General features: G+C 53.2%; 2 protein-coding genes across 5 annotated transcripts in view; both read right to left on the bottom strand.

The window, feature by feature from the left end:
* Positions 1 to 6,214, bottom strand: part of TRIOBP (TRIO and F-actin binding protein) — a 59,101-nt gene extending 52,887 nt beyond the window's left edge. For 2 of the 3 annotated variants that reach the window (XM_027540840.1, XM_027540839.1), the window contains exons 1-3: positions 6,122 to 6,205; positions 5,499 to 5,628; positions 4,411 to 4,571 (exon numbers count right to left, since the gene is read on the bottom strand). In XM_027540840.1, coding sequence (XP_027396641.1) covers positions 4,411 to 4,524 — 114 coding nt within the window. In that variant the 5' untranslated portion in view covers positions 4,525 to 4,571; positions 5,499 to 5,628; positions 6,122 to 6,205. Of the gene's footprint in view, positions 1 to 4,410; positions 4,572 to 5,498; positions 5,629 to 6,121 lie in introns of all 3 variants that reach the window. The other variant, XM_027540841.1, reaches the window with a different exon arrangement.
* A 7,033-nt stretch (positions 6,215 to 13,247) lies between these two features.
* On the bottom strand, positions 13,248 to 19,757 carry NOL12 (nucleolar protein 12). Of its 2 annotated transcripts, none has more exons than XM_027540843.1 (6): positions 19,585 to 19,757; positions 18,185 to 18,290; positions 17,862 to 17,910; positions 17,204 to 17,346; positions 15,822 to 15,919; positions 13,248 to 15,513 (listed from the first exon to the last, which is right to left on the bottom strand). In XM_027540843.1, the coding sequence occupies exons 1-6, from the start codon at positions 19,665 to 19,667 to the stop codon at positions 15,348 to 15,350; spliced, it is 645 nt and encodes a 214-aa protein (XP_027396644.1). In that variant the 5' UTR covers positions 19,668 to 19,757; the 3' UTR covers positions 13,248 to 15,347. The 2 variants fall into 2 exon arrangements, with proteins under 2 accessions (XP_027396644.1, XP_027396645.1); XM_027540844.1 differs by lacking the exon at positions 19,585 to 19,757 and adding an exon at positions 18,380 to 19,471.
* Between the last annotated feature and the right edge of the window lie 138 nt (positions 19,758 to 19,895).

The raw sequence follows: 19,895 nt of genomic DNA on the forward strand, positions 1-19,895 counted from the left end.
GTTCATCCGGGGGGAACGGCTGCTCACCTCTGGGACGGCCCCCCCATTTTTCCCCATCTCCTGGGGTGGCAGGGCCCTCCCTCAGTAGGGGGGACAGCGGCCGTGGCACTCTGCACCCCGCCTCCTCTCGGGTTACCTGGGCGGCGGGCTCCGGCGGTGGTGGCTGTCGGCTGTCAGCACCTTTGTCCCCGGGGGGCTCCGGCTCAGGCCCCCGCGCTGCCGCCCTCCCAGGCCCTGACTCTGGGCCGTGGCGGCGGCGGCAGAGGCAGCGGAAACCTTAGAGGGCCCAGCTGCGGGAGCAGGGGCCCCTCATTACTGTTTCATAAGCAGGGGCCCAGCCAAGAACAATGCAGGACATGAAACCGCAGGAACCCGATCCTCACGGCTCACCTGAGAGCAGGGGCAGGCGGGGGGGCCTGGGCACGGGCTCCCTGGGGACCCTGGAGCCCAGAACCAGGGCGGAGGCCACAGCCCCAGGGTGGGCACAGAGTCTCCAGCTTCCAGGGAGGCCACCCCTCGGGGACCTGGGCAGTGCCAAGGAGTGGGCTGGAGTGTCTGCTGAGCCAAGCTGAGCCAGAGAACGCCCGGCTGGGTTCAGTTTCACCCCCTGCCCCGGAGCCAGATTCTGATCAGCGCCCGGTGGCGGGAGGTGTCAGAACTGCAGCCCAGCCTGGCGCCTTGGCTGCCCTGGGGACCTTGCCACGTGAATGAAGAGGGAGCGGCTCTCGGGGAATCGTCAAGGGGTCCCAGCCCAGCTGGGGCCACCAGGACCCCCAGTTTGTCATGGTACCTGCTCCCTGCTTTTACCTCCAGCCCCATCACTACCCCTCACCCACACGAGTAGGCCCAGCAGCTAGTCCCCAGCTCTGATTTCCTGTCTGGCGGGTCGGCACGGGCTCTGGCCTCAGACCGACATCAGGCCCAATCCTGGCGCCTCCACTTCCCAGCTGAGTGACCTCGGCCTAGTGACTTCCCTCTCTGAGCCTGGTTTGCTCATCTATAAAGTGGAGGTAATTAATGGACCCTCCTAGGGGTGTTACAAGAATTACATCAGTTAATATGAGTAAAAGGCTTATAACACTGCCTGGTCTGTACATATTAAATATCATAAACAATGTAAAAACATTCAGTGGAATTTTATTAGCGTTGAATCAAGGATATGTTAAATACACTTAAGAAGAGATGCATTGAAAAGGAATGTGTGGAGTCTGACGTACAGCAAGACCCTCCCACTCAGCCCCTCACCCCTCCATCCAGAACCTGGCCATGACCTGGTCAAGACTGTGTGATTCCCAGGGATAAGCCCTCCTGCACCTCCCACCCAGGGAGACTCAGCTGAGAGCAGAGCAGAGATGCATCCAGAGCCTAGGAGCCTAGGGGAGCTGAAGTAAGCTTCTGGGAAAGGGTTGCTCTGGGGCCTGGGGCCATTTCTGCATTTCCTTTAAAAAAAAAAAAAAACTCAATTTTTTTTTAATGTATCTATTTTTGGCCATGCCCCATGGCATATGGGATCTTTAGTTCCCCACCAGGGATCAGACCCCATGCCTCCTGCCTTGGAAGCTTGGTGTCTTAACGACTGGACTTTCAGGGGAGTCCCTGCATTTTCTAACATAGGTGAAGACATCAGAACTGGCTCTAACCCCAAGTGATACATGTATCAGGCCCCTCAGGAATGAGTTTGCTCCGCAGTGTAATTAAGGATCCCGCTGGGAAATGCACAGCTCCATCCATGCCGGGGGTGCTTTTTTAACCACAGATTTCGTGACTCCACATGTTTGAACCTGTTCATCTGTGAGCAGGGCTTTCATCAGTGCTAGATCCTGATGACTCGAAAGCCTCTATCTTCCTCTGAGTCTGGTTCCTGAGCTCGTTATAGTAAGTAAACCCCCCTCATCCTCACTGTGTCCCCCAGGCACCTCTCACTCACCACCCCAAACAACTCCAAACAAACCTCTTATCCCAGGAACCCTGCCCCAGGAAAAAAACTTAGCAGTCAGCCATGCTCTGGCCCCTCACGTTACTCAGTGACCAAATCCTTTACATGCTCCTATTCAGTTAGTTTTGAAATGTGTCCATTTGTCTCCATCCTCAAATCTCTGTCATCTCTGATACGAGTAATCGCACTTTTCCTCTTTGGTCACCTGGGTCACTCACACTCTCTGCTGTCCTGCAGTCATAGTGACTTTTGAAAATGCAAATCTGATCACATCGCTCCCGTGTTTAAAATCTTTAGTGGTTCCCCATGCCTCTCAGGGAAAAGTCTAACGTCCCCACAAGGCTGGTGAGACCAGCTCCGCACTCCATTCTCCATCCTTGGCTTCTCTCCCTTCTCAAGTGTGCCTCCTACTTTTTGCCTCAGGGCCTTTGCACACACTGTTTCCCTCCTCTTCCCCCAACTTTGCTGGCCATGCCCTCATAGTCCTCAGCAGGCGGCTAAAATATGATTCACTTGGAGTAACACTCCCCAGTACCCCACCATTTATCCTCATGCCACTTGCTCTTCCTTTACAACATTTATCTCAACCATAATGAACTATTTGCCTGATTACTTTGTCTCCATTTCTCTTGCTTGACTACAAACCTCATGAACCAGAAACTCTGTCTGTTCTATTTAGCACTGTTTCCCCAAATCTAGCATAATGCCTGACACATTTTCAGCACCTCTGCAGGACTTCCCTGGCAGTACAGTGGTTAAGACTCCATGCTTTCACTGCAGGAGGCAAGGGTTTGATTCCTGGTCAGGGAACTAAGATCCCACATACCATGTGGTACATCCATAAAATTAAAAAAGAAAAAGAAGGAAAAAAGCACCTCTTCAATACATGTGAACACACAAGGTGGCCCATGGTTTCATCTGGGAAGGAGTGGGACTGAGACTAGCGCTTGACATGTCTGAACCCAGGTTCCTTCTGTTCCAAGTTTGCCATCCCCCCACCCACTGGGAGAAGGTCATCTGCAGGGGAGATGGACTCAGAGGGCTTTCAAGCATCTGCTTCCTGAACTTGGGGCTGAGGGCTGGGGAGCTATTTTTGGCAGTATCAGGACAGGTAGAAAAGAATCTCCCAGGTTTATTTTTCTGGTTGGGAAGATGGAAGAAAGGAAGCTAGTGTGTACTGAATTAGCCACACGTGACTCGGGCTACGAGGGCTGGATGCCCTGAGGGAAAGCATTTGTTGCCCCACCTTACCCATCAGGAGAGTGAAACCAGAGAGGTCAGTGACTCATGGTGACACAAATGGCAAACCAGGACTGGGACTCTGGTCTGCCTGGCTCCAAAGCTGAACAGCAATTCCCTTATAATGACCACTTCTCAGAGCCTAACGCTTGCATGGAGACGGCCACCAGGCTCAAGAGGGGCACTGGGAATGGCAGAGTCATTAGGAGGTCAGCGTCAAGCACTCTTGAAGAGTCACGGTCCCATGCTTCTTTTAGCCCCAGGTTTACACAGACCAGGGCTGAACCTAAAACTTCATCCATCACAAAGTGAGAAAATGCCTCCCCTTTCACTCCTCCAGTACCTTCAAGGAGAAAGCCCTCAGTGGGTATGGGATATCTATAATGCCTAACACCTACCAGTCTCCCTTTTAATAGACAGACAGCAGGACCCAGGCTCAGAACTCCTTTTTTAAAAAAAATTTTGGTCACCCTACTTGGCATGTGGGATCTTAGTTCCCCGACCAGAGATCAAACCAGCACCCTCTGCAGTGGAAGCACAGAGTCTTAACCACAAGACTGCTGGGGAAGTCCCAAGCTCAGAGCCTTTAGCCTATAACAATACTTCCTGGTAAGAATTTAATGACATTTCTGACTTTCTTTTTCCTTTTCTTTTCTTTCCTTTTAACCTTCTATATGAAGGACATGATCCTAGTTTTCTATTTGTGGTGGTGATGTAAACTTTTGTTTTAGTATAAGTTTAAAAAAGGGCATGGATTTAAAGAATAATACAGCAAGTAATGGGCTTCCCGGGTAGCGTTAGTGGTAAAGAACACGCCTGCCAACGCAGGAGACATAAAAGACGCAGACTTGATTCCTGGGTCAGGAAGATCCCCTACAGGAGAGCATGGCAACCCACTCCAGTATTCTTGCCTGGAAAATCCCCATGCACAGAAGAGCCTGGCGAACTATAGTCCACAGTTGCAAAGAGTCAGACACAACTGAAGCGACAACACAGCAAGAAATAGGTTATATGAGGCTTGGCAAAAAATGGTAAGAGCAGAAGGAGAATTACTGGCATTTGGGAAACATGAACGTGGTTCTACTGCCTCATTGTACAGACTGGGGAAACTGAGGTTCTGACCACAAGGAAGGTCAGTGTCTGGGCTCAGCTGCAAGTTAGTGGCCCGGCCAAGCACCCACATCATAGACTCCCTTGTCCCAAACCACCCCAACCACTCCAGGAAGCCTACCCACCTGGTGCCTTGCTCTGTGGGCCTCCTCAGGGTGGCAGCAGTCCTGACAGCAGCTCTGGGCCAGCACATCAGCTTCAAAGTGTTCACAGGGGGCATTTCCAGCCACCCCCTCCATATCAGTTGAGTCAGGCCAAGGCAGCTCCTTCAGTTCGATGGTGGGGCCTGGGAAGAATGGCAGGGGGAGGCAAAGACCAGCTGACCTGAACTCCAGCCCCGGTTTAATCCCAGACAGCCAAGGACCAAGGAAATGAGGTTATCCATCAATTCTTTCATCTGTTCTTTTATTCATTCAACAAACACTCATTAAGCACCTCCTAAGCACCAGGCACTCTGCCAAGCATTTGACATGTGATTTCTACTCATTACTGCAGTGTTGCTTGAAGTGTATTTTGAGGACCCTGCGTTAGACTCAGCTGAGCTGCTTATAAAATGCATATTCCCAGTTCCTTCCATCTCTGGAGATAAGACACTTACACAAGGCATTTATACAATGCATTTTATACAAGTCTCCTAGGTGATTCCAATGCACTCCAAAGTTTCAGTGCCCTTGACTTACAGTTAACATGCATTGTAGATAAAATGAATGCCAATTTCAGATGAGGCAGCTAAGTCTCACAGAGATTCCATAACTCACTTAAAGTCCCAGTGGCTGAACTGGATTCAAACCCAGGCTGTGTGTCTTCCTGCACTCTCAGAGGTGGGCATGAGGGACACTGGATCACACTGTCCACTCACACAGATCCCCTGGGAAACCCTGGGAAGAGAGGCAAGTGGCCAGCCAGGTATTTTCAGAGTTGAGGACAAAATCATGGATGAAAGTAGACAACAAAAGGTCACACAGCAAGTCTGGCAGAGCTCAGCCAAACAGAAACCCTGGAGTTGTGAGGAGCACCGGGCTTTCCCCGTTGGGCTCCACTGAGGGCTCCAACCCCATGCCGTGGGGGTGGGGGGGGGGTGGGCAGGGGAGCCCCACTAGAAGAGTGTGACTTGAAGATGCTCTTCTCACCCCCATCAAGGCGAGTGGAGTGAGAGTAATCCATATCCCCAAGCACACATGCACTTTACCTGCCCCTGGTCAGCAGCTCATACCTGTCAAGTTTCCTCCAAAGTGTCCCAGGGGATCTGGCCTTAGTTGCCAATCTCAGCGGAGACCTGGAGGATTTCACATCCTCCCCTGGGGCAACCAGGGAGAAGATTCCTGGCTCCTTGACCATCAGACCTGGGGAAGTAGATGGGTACTGAGGGGGCTAGGGAGCACCCACTGGCCCTTCGGTAGCCCTGGGGTCTCTAATCCACCCAGGGCCGTTATCTCTCCTTGTCCTTCCCTGCTCCCAGTGGTGGGGGGTGGGGGGAACGCATCGGTCTTGCCCAGTCTGGGCGGTTCCTTCCTGATCCCGCCACATAAAGGAGCCTCAGACGAGAACGCTGCTTATTTCCCTGCGGGCGAGTGTGGGGTGCTCAACTACACGTGCCCTTCACCGATCCTGCTTCCTCCTCCCACCCCCAACCAATTAAGAACCCTTCTCTAAAATGCACTTTAGGTGTGGATACAATGAGAAACCTTCAGCGGACATGCATGCCCCACCCGGAGAATGGATCCCTGGACCTCTCTCCATCCAGCTAGTCAGACAGTCCCTCCCCGTGTCCCTCACTCCTCTACCTTTCCTCACTAGCCTCCCCTCCCTTCTCACCTTTCCGCTCGCGGTACTGACCTCGGCTCGGGTTTCCACACACAGTGGGTGCTGGGGTGGGGTGCCAAGGGTCACAGCCTCTCTATTTTAACAATGAATCAGAACGTTGCCCGGGAGGTGGGCGAAGACCACGCCTCTGCCGCTCTCGCATAGGTTCTCCCTAGGTGCTTCATTTACATGAAGAGTGTGGGATTGGACAACCCGAGGGCAAGGGGCGGGGAGAAGGCGGGGCGGAGGCGGGCGGCGCCCAGAAGTCTCCGAGTGCGGGACCCGCCGCACGTTTAGCCTGAACATCCGCGTCAAGGTTCCCAGGAGGCTCTAGGGGCGGCTGGCACTGGCAGGTCTGGATCTTTCTAATCTCTTTCCCTTCGGTTCATTCCCGCCGCAGTTCCCTAGTCTGGCTTTAGCCCATACCTTGGGCTAGAGACTTAATCTCTCTGTGCCTCAATTTTCTAATCTATAAAATGGAAATAGTAACTGTTGAGGACAAAATGAAAAGCCCAGGAATTTTCAACTATTTGCACATTCATTTGCACACTTCCATTGATGTGGCGCTCACTCATAAAATGCCCAGCTCCTCCTTTTTAAAAAATATGCCTTCTTTTTCAAGCTGACACCCTGAACTGTGTGCCAGCTCCTGTTCCAAAATCTTTACATCTGTGAGGATGTAGTAACCTGAAGGATTCAGTGCCAAGGTCCTCATTTCACAGCAACTAGGATCAGAGAAATTAACTATCTCATCAGCGTCACCCAGCTAGTAAGTGGCAGAGCCAAGACTAAAATCCTGGTGTGTCTGGACTCTGCTGGTCACTACAGAGCACCTTCAGTCATTAATTCTTTCAGACACTTACAGGTACCTGGTACATGCCAGGCCTGTGCTGGGCACCAGGGAAATGGTAATGTGAACAAAGGGTGGCTCCTTCTGAAAGGGCACACCCACTGTCTATTGGGAGAGACGGACCTCTGAACAGGTCATCCTGGCTCAGGATGGAGTAAGTGGAAAGCACATCTCATAACAAGGATAATGATCTTTCTCCTCAGCCCCAATTACTGTAAGCAAAACAGGGAGTAGTCGGCCTTTAGCACTTCTTGGCTGTGTGACCTTGAGACAGTTACTTGATCTCTCTGAGCTGGGGGTGAGGTGGGTGCTTGGTTTGAGTTTGAAGCTCAGGTATGGCCCTCTACCCACCATCAAGCAGTAAAATCAGGAGCCAACTCAGGGTGGCACTACTGACACTTCAATTCGTTCAATACTTACGGAGCCCCTGCGTTGTCAGTTGTATATGCTGAGGACTCATCAGTGCACAAAAGAGCAAATCTCCTGTTTTCAGGGCACTTACATTCTAGTGGAGACAAACAGATCTCAAACAAGATAAATAAGCAATACATGGAGTGTATTGGCTGGTGGTAGTGCTAAGGAGAAAAATGAAGCTGGGTGGGGGTGGGGGTGGAAGTGGCTGGTGTGGGGAGGGAGTCACTTCTTTTTTGGGGGAAGGACTTTTATTTTTATCCTTTTTTTTTTTTAACTGGAGGATAATTGCTTTATAGTGTTGTATTGGTTTCTGCCATACATCAGGAATCAGCCATAGATATACACATCTCCTCCCTCTTGAACTTCCCTCCCACCCAGGGCATCACTTCTTAGATAAGGTGGTCGTGGAAGGCCGCTCTGAGATGGTGACCTTTTAGCTAAGACCTGGAGAAGACAAGGCAGAGTGAGCCTGCAGGTCCCAGGGAAGAGTATTTCAGGCTGCGGGGACAGAAGCAGCAAGGCTGGAGTGGAAAGAATAAGGGGGTGAGGGGGAGAATCAGGGGGCAGGGCTGGTGGGCTGTTCTGAGGGGCTCTCTGCATCTCTGGAGCCTGCCTGGTTGTACTTCTCCAAGGCAGGGGAAACCGTGGGGGGTCGGGCAGCAGTCAGGGTCCTGAAGGAGGCAGGAGGAGGGGCTGGGGAGCCAAGGGTGTGTCGGGAGGAGTGAAGGGGGCTGTTTGAGGAAGCCCCCTCCTGAAGGGGACAGTGGTAGTTTCAGCCCTGATATGGGAAGGCCAGCTACAGCCCCATTATATAGACGGGAAACTCCGACTCAGCTCCTCGATGACAGTGCCTGGTCTAAAAACACTCTGAGTTCTGTGGGGTGGCTCAGGGCATGATGGTGTCTCAGCCAGACAGCATCACCTCTTGTCACCATTTCGTCCCAGTCTCCCATTCCTCTTTCAGATCCCTAAAGTGTCTGTGCCTGCTCGCCTCCACCCCTCTGTTCACACCATTCCCCTGGGCCAAGATAACCTCTTCAGAGATCTGGGGAAGTAGAACAGTAAGTGGCAGTTCTAATCCCTTCTATCCCTCTGAGCCTCAGTTTCCTCACTATTCAAGCAGGAATGGTCATCCCAGGCCTCCTGGCTCATCAGCCTGTTGGAGAATCACGTGGTCTCAGCAGGCAAGATAGAGATGAAGGGGGCTGTGACCCAACTGAGCATGGGCAGGAAGGCATGAATCTCTGAAGGGGTCATCAGGGCAGGCTCCAGCCTAAGGCTACCCTGTGAAGTAAGTGGTGATTCAAAGCCACCAGGCTTGTTTTTACTGGAGAAGCTGAAAATCTGAACACTTAGATGAAACCTCAAATTTTTAAAATATGGCTAAGTCAAATTGCTTTTAAACACTGTGTGAGTAACCAAATGAATCCTCAGGACTTCTCTTTCATGCAGTGTCTCTGGAATGGTAAATCACAGATTGTCATCCATGGACAGAGCAGCCTAGTAGGCTGCAGACCATGGGGTCGTGAAGAGTCAGACACGACTGAGCGACTTCACTTTCACTTTTCACTTTCATGCATTGGAGAAGGAAATGGCAACCCACTCCAGTGTTCTTGCCTAGAGAATCCCAGGGACGGCGAAGCCTGGTGGGCTGCCGTCTATGGGGTCGCACAGAGTCAGACACGACTGAAGTGACTTAGCAGCAGCAGCAGCAATGACTCAGGACTTCCCTGACGTCTCAGCAGTAAAGATCCCCTGAACAGGTGATCCTGGCTCAGGATGGAGTGGGCAATGCAGGAGACATGGGTTCAATTCCTGGGTTGGGAAGATCCCCTGGAGAAAGAAATGGCAACCCACTCCAATTTTCTTGCCTGGGAAATCTCATGGACAGAGGAGCCTGGTGGGTTACAGTCCATGGGGTCTCAAACGAGTCGGACACGACCTAACGACTAAACAACAACAAGAAGTGATGATTTAAATGCCACCCCCTGCAGGACGCCCTCCCTGGTCATCCTATACTTGAGGGAGGGCTCCCTCTGTCAGGATCTTGGGCATGACTCCCGTTGTTCCTAGGATGTCTTTCACATTGTCGACCTCGTGAGTGGCGCCCCCTGGAGGTAAGATCCTGGATCTCCACTTTCCATTTCTCAGGCCTTCTTCAGCCAGTCTGGCAGTGTTAGTGTATGTAAGTAGAGTATCACCTATGTGAGGAATGACCCACGACTTGGGCATACTTATGTTCTGGGTCTTTCCCTGGAGATGTACATGTGCCCAGCCAGAGACCACCTACAGCTTAAATCCCAGCTCAGACAGAGAGACAGTGAATAGTTAGAATTCAGCTAAAGGCATGTCCTGGCACACATCAGGGTGGGGTGAGGGTCACCTAAATCTGCCTCACCTGCAAAATGGGCTCAGTGGAATTGCCTACCCTGTGGGGTTACCATGAGAACTCAGTGAGTTAAACCAGGTAAAGAGGGACTGGTAAACAGTGAGTACCTCAATAAATGTTATTATCTCTCTTCAAGTCTCCTCGTCTCCATCCCCATAGATACAGTTCAGGGAATGTAAGTCCCTGGAGGGCAGGGACCACCCTGTTTTGCTCAGTGCTAAGCATGTAAGAAATGCTGGGCTGGAAGAAGCACAAGCTGGAATCAAGATTGCTGGGAGAAATATCAATAACCTCAGATTATGCAGATGACACCACCCTTATGGCAGAAAGTGAAGAGGAACTAAAGAGCCTCTTGATGAGAGTAAAAAGTTGGCTTAAAGCTCAACATTCAGAAAACTAAGATTATGGCATCTGGTCCCATCACTTCATGGGAAATAGATGGGGAAACAGTGGAAACAATGTCAGACTTTATTTTTGGGGGCTCCAAAATCACTGCAGATGGTGACTGCAGCCATGAAATTAAAAGATGCTTACTCCTTGGAAGAAAAGTTATGACCAACCTAGATAGCATATTCAAAAGCAGAGACATTACTTTGCCAACAAAGGTCCATCTAGTCAAGGCTATGGTTTTTCCAGTGGTCGTGTATGGATGTGAGAGTTGGACTGTGAAGAAAGCTGAGCACCGAAGAATTGATGCTTTTGAACTATGGTGTTGGAGAAGACTCTTGAGAGTCCCTTGGACTGCAAAGGAGATCCAACCACTCCATTCTGAAGGAGATCAGCCCTGGGATTTCTTTGGAAGGAATGATGCTAAAGCTGAAACTCCAGTACTTTGGCCACCTCATGTGAAGAGTTGACTCATTGGAAAAGACTCTGATGCTGGGAGGGATTGGGGGCAGGAGGAGAAGGGGACAACAGAGGATGAGATGGCTGGATGGCATCACTGACTCGATAGACGTGAGTCTGAGTGAACTCCGGGAGATGGTGATGGACAGGGAGGCCTGGCGTGCTGCAATTCCTGGGGTCGCAGAGTTGGACGCGACTGAGCGAGTGAACTGAACTGAAGCATGTAATACTTTACTAAGCACTTCCTTAATGGTGCTCAGTAAATACTTGGTTCCAGTCTTTCTCACACCCTCAGTGTTCCCTGACCATGCCATCAGGGAGATTGCTCTCAAATGAATCCCTGACTTTGACTCTCCTCAGGCTAAACCCCTGCCCCCCCAACTCAGGGACTCCTGCTGGCCACCGGATAAGGGTCCAGATCCTTAGCTCAACACCTGAGACCCTTAAGGTTCTGGTCCCTTCAGGCCTCTGCGATTTCTCCTCTCCTCTGACCACCCCTCCCCAACCTCTGCTTCCCAAGGGCTCTCTGCCTGCCTGCCCATCCCCTCTCCCACCCACCTGGCCAAACCATCTTTCAAGACTCATGTCAACGTCACCTCTTCACTGTTCTGTGCCCCACCCCCAGGCCTATACATCAAACCCTGACCTCCAGGGTGAACTCCATGTGTCTGTCTCTCCCATGAGATGTGAGGGTCATGTCTTATTAGTTCTAACAGTAACTTTTGATGTACTTAATCTGAGACTCAGTCTTCTCATCTGTCAAATGGAGCTAGTACCCACGACACAATACTGTTGTGAGTTGATAATGTCACTAGCACATTGGAGGCGCTTGATAAATTTGTTTCCTATCCTCCTTCAGCTGATTATTTGCCAGTCATGGTGACTAAGAGGGAAGGGAGAGAGCAAAGTTCACTGGACAGGGAAGGTTTCAGCAAAGGCCTGAGGGAGATGATTGTGGTGAGGTGCAAAAACTAGATTTAGAAACTTGCAGACAGGCAAACATGGCACTAGGGCCAAGAGCATTTTCAGAAAGATTATTTCAAGGATTATATGAGAACACTGGTGGGGAGGGGGACTGACTTCAGTGTAATCTAGCCAGAACTGGCTGAAAACCTAGGGGCTCCAGTCCTGTGTGGGGGTAGACACACAGAAATGACCGACACAAACTTCCCACTCTGCTCAGGGCCTGGCCGGGGGAGAGAGGGAACCCAGTGAGAACATGATCAGTGTTTAAAAGGAAGAAACACAAAGTGTACCTGGAGCCCAGATGAAGAAATGACTGATTCCCAGGGGTCGGGAAGGCTTCCCAGAGGAGGCAACTGAGAGCCAAGGAGAGCAGGGCAGGCTGAGGGCAGCCTGTGAGCACCTAAAGGGAGGGCTTCTATAGCGTCTGAAGGAGGCAAATGCTTGTTCAGAACAGGACTTTGCTAAGATGGACCTGCTCACGAGCGCAGGGAGTGAGCTCCCCACACTAGGATGAATTGGGAACCTCTCCCCAGAACCATCCACATAGCCAAAGGGAGGGCAACAGCTCAAGTCTAGGGAACATCAAGGTCAAGGGGATTTTTTTTTTCATATTTATTTAGTTGGCTGCACGGGGTTTTGGTTGCAGCATGCAGAATCTCGTTCCCTGACCAGGGATTGAAACTGGGCCCCTTGAATTCGGGTCACAGAGCCTTAGCCACTGGACCTCCAGAGAAGTCCCAGGATCCAGAGGATTTTGGAACAGGAAGCTAAGGCTTGCCTGACATCCAGTCCCTCTCCTCCTCAGTTCCAGACCCACAGGGCGGCTCCACCTGGCCTCCTCACCCTAAGCTCCCAGGGAGAATCAGGCTACCCCAAAACCAGAGCCTACTACTGAGCTGAGGCCTGGCTCCCAGTAACTATGGCCATGGCTTTGTTTTACTAGCACAGGCCTGACCCATCAGGAAACTTGTGTAGTAACAGCAACGGATAAGCCTCTGCTATGGCTTTAGTTCCACAGTTGGATCCCCTCCAGACAGCCCTTTAACATTTCTGGCTCCTGTGGGACAATCTGCTGCTTGCACCCCAATACCAATTCCCTCGTCAGCAACACACTCCCCAATTCCTAGATGGGTACATGGTTCTCCAGAACAAGCCACGCTCCTCAGCCTTCCTGACAGGTAGAAGTTCCTTCTTCCTCCTGCCCTAAAGCCTTTGCTGCCTGCGTAATAGCACCAGCATCATGTGTTTCTAAAAGGAGGGACCTGACTTTCATCCCTTCTTCCTTTCTGTAACTGAGAGGCAGATATGATGGCTGAGGCTCAGGCAGCCATCTTGGACCACGAGGTAGAACCTGTGTTTAAAACGACACAAAACCAAAAGCTAAAAGCCTGCCCTCTCAGCTTCAGGCTCGCTGCCTTCCATTTCTGTTAACCTGAAAACTCTAGCTTTATATAAGCCAGTTATTTTAAAATCTTGTTTCACATTATATGTAGCTAAATCTAATCTTTCCTGATTAAGCTCCTAAAGGCCCCAAACCGCAGGGCCTGACGGATGGACAGTGACAGGAAGAATTCAGGTAGAACATGGAAAGTTCTCCAGAGGGTTCTCACTCCAGCACTTTTGATCTTAGGATTGACAAAGATTACCATGATTCAACTTTCTTGGTCTGCTGGATGAAAAAAGGGCACAGGTGGGAGAGAGACAGATGAGAATTTAATACAGATCAACATTACAAATATAGATTGTAAGTTGTGAAAAGACCCTATGGCACTGGGGACAGAGAGCAGGGTCAGGCGTGTGAGAAGCAGCTGCGCACACAGAAGGTGCACCCAAAACGTCAGGAGCCGTGGGAAGTGGTTCATGCACGTGGCCTCACTTCAGCCTCCGGGCAGGCCTGCGAGGTAGGTGTCTTATGACACTTTACATGTGGGGTAACAGTTCCAGGAGGTCAGCAGCAGTGGGCTCACACAGTGGGCCAGCAGTAGAACTACGACTCAAATCCCAGCCCGGCCACGTGTGCAGACCCCGGGCTCATCTCTGCTCCTGCTCATGAGGGCGTCAGGAGACTCACTGCCCTGGGTCAAGTACCAGAACCATCTAGATGGCCCAGTAACAGACCCTGCCATCTGCCATGGATGGAGGCAGCCAAGTGAGGCGAGTGGCCCCACCCTAAGCCACATGGGGAGGACAACAGGAAGGCAGCAGGGAGATCAGGTGGAAGGAGCCAGAGAAGCCAGGTCATAGGGCCTCCCAGCCATAAACCCTGAGCTTCACATTCCCACGGCCAGGTGTGGCCTTCAGATATGCACAGCCAGCACCAGATGGGGTGGGTTTTTTTGGCTCTACCGGGTCTTCACTGCTGTGCAGGCTTTTTAGTTGCAGCACGCAGGCTCTAGAGCAGGGGCTCAGCAGTTGTGGCACACAGGCCTAGTTGCTCTGTGGCATGTGTGATCTTCCCAGACCAGGAATCGAACTTATGTCCCCAGCACTGGCAGGTGGATTCTTTACCCCTGAGCCACCAGGGAAGCCCCAGATGGTGGGTTTTGATGGTGATGGGAGAGCGCCTGCCCAATGCAGGGCCAGGACTGTGTCCAGCAGGCCCTCCATGGTGAATGAAGGGGAAGGCCTGCCCTGCAGACCCCAGATCCCTGCCCCCTTGGCTCCAGGAGCCCCTGAGTGCAGGGGCGGAACCTGCATTCCCTTCACACACACTCAATAGCCCACCAGCTTCACAGGGGCTGAGAGCTCACCCTTCACCCCTCTGCAGTCCTGGTGTCAGGACTGGGCACGGCTCCCCGAATCAGGGCAGCACCCGAAATTCCTGGGCCCTGGTCCACAGCCACAGGAACCAGTCAGCGCAAGCAGGGTCTGAATCTCCAGAACAGGTGCTCCGGCTGCCCACCCTCGCACCACATCCACCTGCGGCAGGCGGACCTACACCCTGCCACCAGCCCAGCTCCGTCATTAGAGCGGGGAGTGTGAGTGACACAGGTCATTCACCTGCTGCAACAAGGCTGGTTTCCATCGGCTCTGAAGCCGCACCTGGAAGAAGTGTAAAGAATCGGCAGCCCTCACCAAGCACCCGCCAGCCACGCTTTCAGTGAGGAGAGAGAGATTTTCTTTACAAACGACTAATCACTCTTTTTTTGTTGGGCTGTCTGGGAGCTGCTGGAAGCCTACAGAAGCTGCCCACGTTTGGGGGTGAGAATACTCCCGGACCCCCCATCTCCACTCCTTCGATGTCAGCTGAGGAGACCAGCACGGCCAAGGGGAGGCACAAGCCCAACTCCCAGCTGGGAAAAGGCAGAGGCTATCCCTGCTCACCCACGGGCCGGCGTCCCAGGGCTGCAGGCAGACTCTGTGTCTGCCAGGGGTGGCGCCGGGCTTCAGCCCATCAGGGGGCCCAGGCCTAGCACCACTTTTACATACCCAGAGGGAGAACTGCTGGACAGCGAGGGTGACCCACGTCCCCAGACGCCTGCCCTTGGTGTGCGGCATCAGGGTCAGGGACAAACCAACCACACGTGTGCTTAGTTTCACAAATCTGATGAAGGTCCAGGGAGGTTCACATTTGGCCAGACGCCCCACACTTGGCCCCCGGAGGCTCCTCCTGGGGGAGGCCAGCTCTCAGCTGCCCGCACCTTCTGGAGTCCAAACCCCAGGCTGGAGGGGTGCTGGCCTCCCAAGCTTGGGCTGTAGTCATTGCCTGGGTGCAGGCTGGGTTATGAGACAGCCCAGCTGAGACGGGACAGGTCCTTGCTGACAAGGCTGGTGCTTGGCCGGGGTCTCCGAGCTCACTCCCCGCTGTGCCGGGCTTTGCCTGTCAGCCGGCGGCGCCGTGTTTTGCTGGTACGAGTGGCGCTCGGGGGCTTCTTGGTGGTGTCCTGGGCCCGGCGAAGACGTTTCTTCTTGACCTTCTTGCGACTGTGTGCATGCAGTGAGGCCGTGAGAGAGGATATCCTATGGGAGGAATGCTGGTGAGGCCTGGGCCTCAGTTTACCCTGGGGAATAAGGTATGGGTGGAAGGGTGGGTAGGGGGGTGCCTGACAGCCCAGCTCATGGAGGGGAAGTCAGGACAGGCCCCAAATGCCATTCTACAGGCAGCATGCTCTGTCCCAGAGGGCCTGCCAGCTCCTCAGCTCACAGCGACAAAGGTCCTTTACCCCAGGCACTCTGCCCTACACCACCCACCATGGGCCAGCGGGAGGTGACTGTCACAACACCAGCCACAGGAACAGGCTCACAGGGGAGGACAGGCCAGGGCTCACCGCTGGGACAGCAGAGGGTCCCTGGACTTCCTGGGTAAGGCTCTGGTCGGCTTCTCCATGGATGACACCTCCTCCTCAGGCCCAGACCCGGCCCCTTGCTAAAGAAGCACAGAACAGGAGTGGCGGATCAACAGGCCTGAGCCTCCTGAACAGTCACCACTCTGCTGCCTCCCACGCCTGCTCGGGGCTCAGAAGGCGGCTCTAGGTGGCGAAAGGCCACATGTGCCCTGAAGCAGGAATGACATGGGGCAGAGCTGGGTTCTGAAGTCCTCCACCGCCACGGCCCACAGTGGGCACACTCCAACACTCGCAAATGGAAGAATTCTAAAATGGAGACAAGACTGGTCTTTGCATCAGACCAGACAGAAGAAAGGGCTTCCCGGTGGCTCAGATGGTAAAGAATCTGCCTGCAATGCGGGAGACCTGGGTTCAATTCCTGGGTTGGGAAGATCCCCTGGAGAAGGGAATGGCTACCCACTCCAGTATTCTTGCCTAGAGAATCTCATGGACAGAGGAGCCTGGCAGGCTATAGTCCATGGGGTCTCAAAGAGTCAGACACGACTGAGCAACTTTCACAACAGAAGAATAAGCATCAAACACAAAGCGAGTGTGAGCTCAGAAAGGATATAATAAAGCAGTGGCTCTAGAACTTAAAGACACTATAACCCACTCGAGGGGATGTGGTTTACCTGGTAACTAACTATACACGTGTGTGTGTTAGTCACTCAGTCATGTTCGACTCTCTGCGACTCCATGGGGTGTAGCCCGCCAGGCTCCTCCATCCATGTGATTTTCCAGGCAAGAATACTGGAGTGGGTTGCCATTTCCTTCTCCAAACTATACACATACATGTGCGTAAATCCCTACACAACCCAGACACAAGCTTAACTGAAACATAGGTTTCATAAGACAACACCTGCTGGGATGCTTTCTGATACTTTTGATATTGTTTCTTTTTTTTTTTTTTTTAATGCTGGTTGGAACTTGCTATGACTCACACCTCACAGGTCAGAGCAGAGAGACATGTCTTGCAGGGGTAGCAAGCACAACCAGCCGCTCTCGAGGGCTTCTAGTGGACAGACCACCCTTATCCTCACAGCGACCCAGCAAGGCAGCTGCTATCATCAGTGACCCCCAGTGTACTGGTGAAAGGAAGAAGCAGGCGAGGCAGAGAAACCTGCCCAAGCTCCCACAGCTGCTCATGGTAGAGCTGACCTCTGAAGCCCCAGGGTTCAGGGCTTTGGTCCAGGCCCTGGAGGGTTACCCAGAGCAAAGAGCCCCTTGTACTGGAATCCTTGACATGGACCAGCGCTTACTGACCCGCTTGATAAGCCAGGCTGACCCTGTGTCCCTTCTTCCCCCAGGCTGGGAGGGAGCCCCACCTCAGGCGTGGGCAGGCCGAGCAGCCGTGCCCCTGAGAGGTCCAGGTCGCTGATGGTGGTCACGGTGACTGTGTGGTTGGGGTGGTCGTACTGCACCGACTCTGTCTTTGCTGTCACCAGCCGGTCTAGCTCGTCAGCCTCCTCTGTGCAGGGTGGGTACAGGACCAGGCCTCAGCCCAGGACACAAGCAAGCAGGCTCCAGCACACACCCCACCCCTGACTCCAGCCCTGGAATGTAATGGCCCCCTCTACTCTATAGAGTGGCACCCAGGAAGTCACTGGCTCCAGAGCCTGGCCTGCAGACAAATGCTGGAAATGACCCAACTCCTCCCTTCATGCTCCAGGGACACCCCAGACCACCTGGTCCCCACCAGGATCCCAGGAGCTGCTGCCACCCCCAGTCCCTCCAGGCCTCAGAAACTGGGCTTTCTGCTCAGGATCCATTTGCCAAGAGGTCTGGGTCTCCTCCTGGTCTCTGATCCACTGACATTTAGAGGTACCTGAGGACACCCCTGGCTCCTAGGGCACCACCAAGATCCCTAAAGCTAGGGATGTCAGCTTCTCTGCAGTCCTTGTACCCCTTCCCTTCCACCCACCAAGGGATAAACAAACTCAACCGACTGGCTATTCTCCAGGTCAGGTCAAGGACTGGACTTACCCAGAGCCTCCTCTCTCTCTGCCAGCATCTTCAAGTATTCCTGGTGGCGCTGAAACCGAAGGGAAGGCAACATGGTGAGTATGGCCTCTCAGCCCAGACACTGCTCCCCTCCAGGATGAGTAAGACCATGGCTTGGAGGGAAAGATCAAGAGATCTTACCCTGAACCTTCCCCACACCTGGACCACGGCATCTCTATCTGCATAAACTGCACGCCAGGCCTGCCTGCCCCCTCCCCTCAGCCCTGCAGGTGCCCCTATTCGGGCCAGGGAGGCTGCAGAGTCCCTGGGAGTCAGAGACACTCTGCTGCCCTCTCCCTCTGCACCTCTTCCCGGAGCTTCTTCTGCTCCTCCTTCAGCCGCTGCTTGATCTCCTCAATGGCTGCCTTCTTCCGCTCTACCTTCCTCTTGTGGAAGCCTGTCAGGTACTCCCTACAGCAAAGAGGCAAGAGAAACAAGACACAAGGGAAGAAGGGCTCACTCCAGGAAAAGGTGGGGAAAAAAGCTAATACTGCACTCACCATGTGCTAAGCACCATTCCAAAAATGTAAACATATTAACTCATGTAATCTTAACAGCATGCATATTGGGTAGTTATTGTTGTTCAGTTGCTCAGTCACGCCTGACTCTTTGTGACCCCATGGACTGCAGCATGACCTGTCCTTCACTATCTCCTGGACTTTGCTCAAACTCAGATCCATTGAGTCAATGATGTCATCTAACCGTCTCATCCTCTGTCACCCCCTTTTCCCCTGTCCTCAATCAGGTACCCATTCCCAATTTACAGATGGGAGACACTGAGGCAGAGAAAGGTAAGATGACTTGCCCAAGGGGGTCAGAGAGTGTAAGGTTAGGGAAAGAGAGGGAGATGCTGCCTCTTTCCCCACTCACTACCCTCCTGGGCTCTTAGTTGCCAGCAACAGGGCCAGGTGGTGGACATAGGCTGAGAGCCTTTGAACCTAGAGCCGGTGAGGGTCCCTTCTTCACTGGCAAACTCTATTCCTCAGTGAATTAGGCCGCTTCAAGAGGGGTTTTCAAGGCCACCCTCACCCAGACCTCCACAAACTGTCCATTGGACCAACACCCATTTCCCCAGGACTCTGCCCCTCGACTCGTCTGTAGGTCTTGTTGATGCCTCCCTGAGTTTGCTGACGATGCCCCAGCACTTCCTTCCCCACGCTCCATCTTATCTCAGTCCCTCTCATCTTCCTAGATCTGGCCGCACCATTGCTATCTGTTCTGGAGCCCAACACCAGGCTTTTCGCTGACCCACTACCATAGGTCCCGGTGGCACTCTGAGTGGTGCTAGACCACTAATTCATTCACTAATGATTTTCACTAATGATTCATTCACTAATCATTTTCATCCAAAACAGCTGAGTCTACTGTGAGTCCATGGGATCGCAGAGAGTCCGACAGGACTGATAGTCTGAACAACACAACTGCGAGTGAGACCGCCAGGCTGGGGAGGGTGAAGCCCGCTCTCGGGCCGCCCACACAGCATCACAAGGCGGCTTGGGGAGCAAAGAAGCGACGCGAGGGCGGGGCGGGCGATTCCATCCCTCCGGGCTGGGGGGGCCCAGAGCCGCGGCTTCCACCAGCCAGGGCTCCGCACCACGCCGAGAAGGCGGGACCGGAAGGGCCCTCCGCGTGAGCGTGTGCGGACATACCCGGCCTCGGCCTTGCCCGGCGGCCCGAACGAGATCCGCTCAGCCTTGGCACTCACCGCCGCTTCTCCTCGTCGAAGCTCAGGATGAGCCGCTGCCGCCGGTCGTCACCATCTCGCTTCTTCTTCTTGTTGCGGCCCATAGCACGAACTCTCCGGCGGCGCGTATTCCGCGCACCAAAGACACTTCCGGCTGTAGAACCGACAGCCTCCCGGAAGTGCTCCGCAGCGACGCTCTGCCGTTCCGCTCGCCGGACCCCGCCTTTTAAAGGGGCCGCCCTGCGTTCCTCCCGTCCCTCTCTATTTCGTGTATAACAGGCGGGATCTCTGCCCCCGCCCCTACGCTCCCCACTCCCCGCAGCTGAACAAGG

This window comes from Bos indicus x Bos taurus, chromosome 5, assembly GCF_003369695.1.
Source record: "Bos indicus x Bos taurus breed Angus x Brahman F1 hybrid chromosome 5, Bos_hybrid_MaternalHap_v2.0, whole genome shotgun sequence".
Lineage (NCBI taxonomy): Eukaryota > Metazoa > Chordata > Mammalia > Artiodactyla > Bovidae > Bos > Bos indicus x Bos taurus.

Bases quoted from the DNA above. Each gene is read 5' to 3' on its own strand.
- NOL12 (XM_027540843.1), bottom strand. From the start codon at position 19,667: ATGGGCCGCAACAAGAAGAAGAAGCGAGATGGTGACGACCGGCGGCAG. The intron at 17,911-18,184 runs GTGCAGAGGGAG...CTTCGGTTTCAG, and splicing joins AGAAGAAGCTCCGGGAAGAG to CGCCACCAGGAATACTTGAA. The intron at 17,347-17,861 runs GTAAGTCCAGTC...CACCCTGCACAG, and splicing joins AGAGAGAGAGGAGGCTCTGG to AGGAGGCTGACGAGCTAGAC.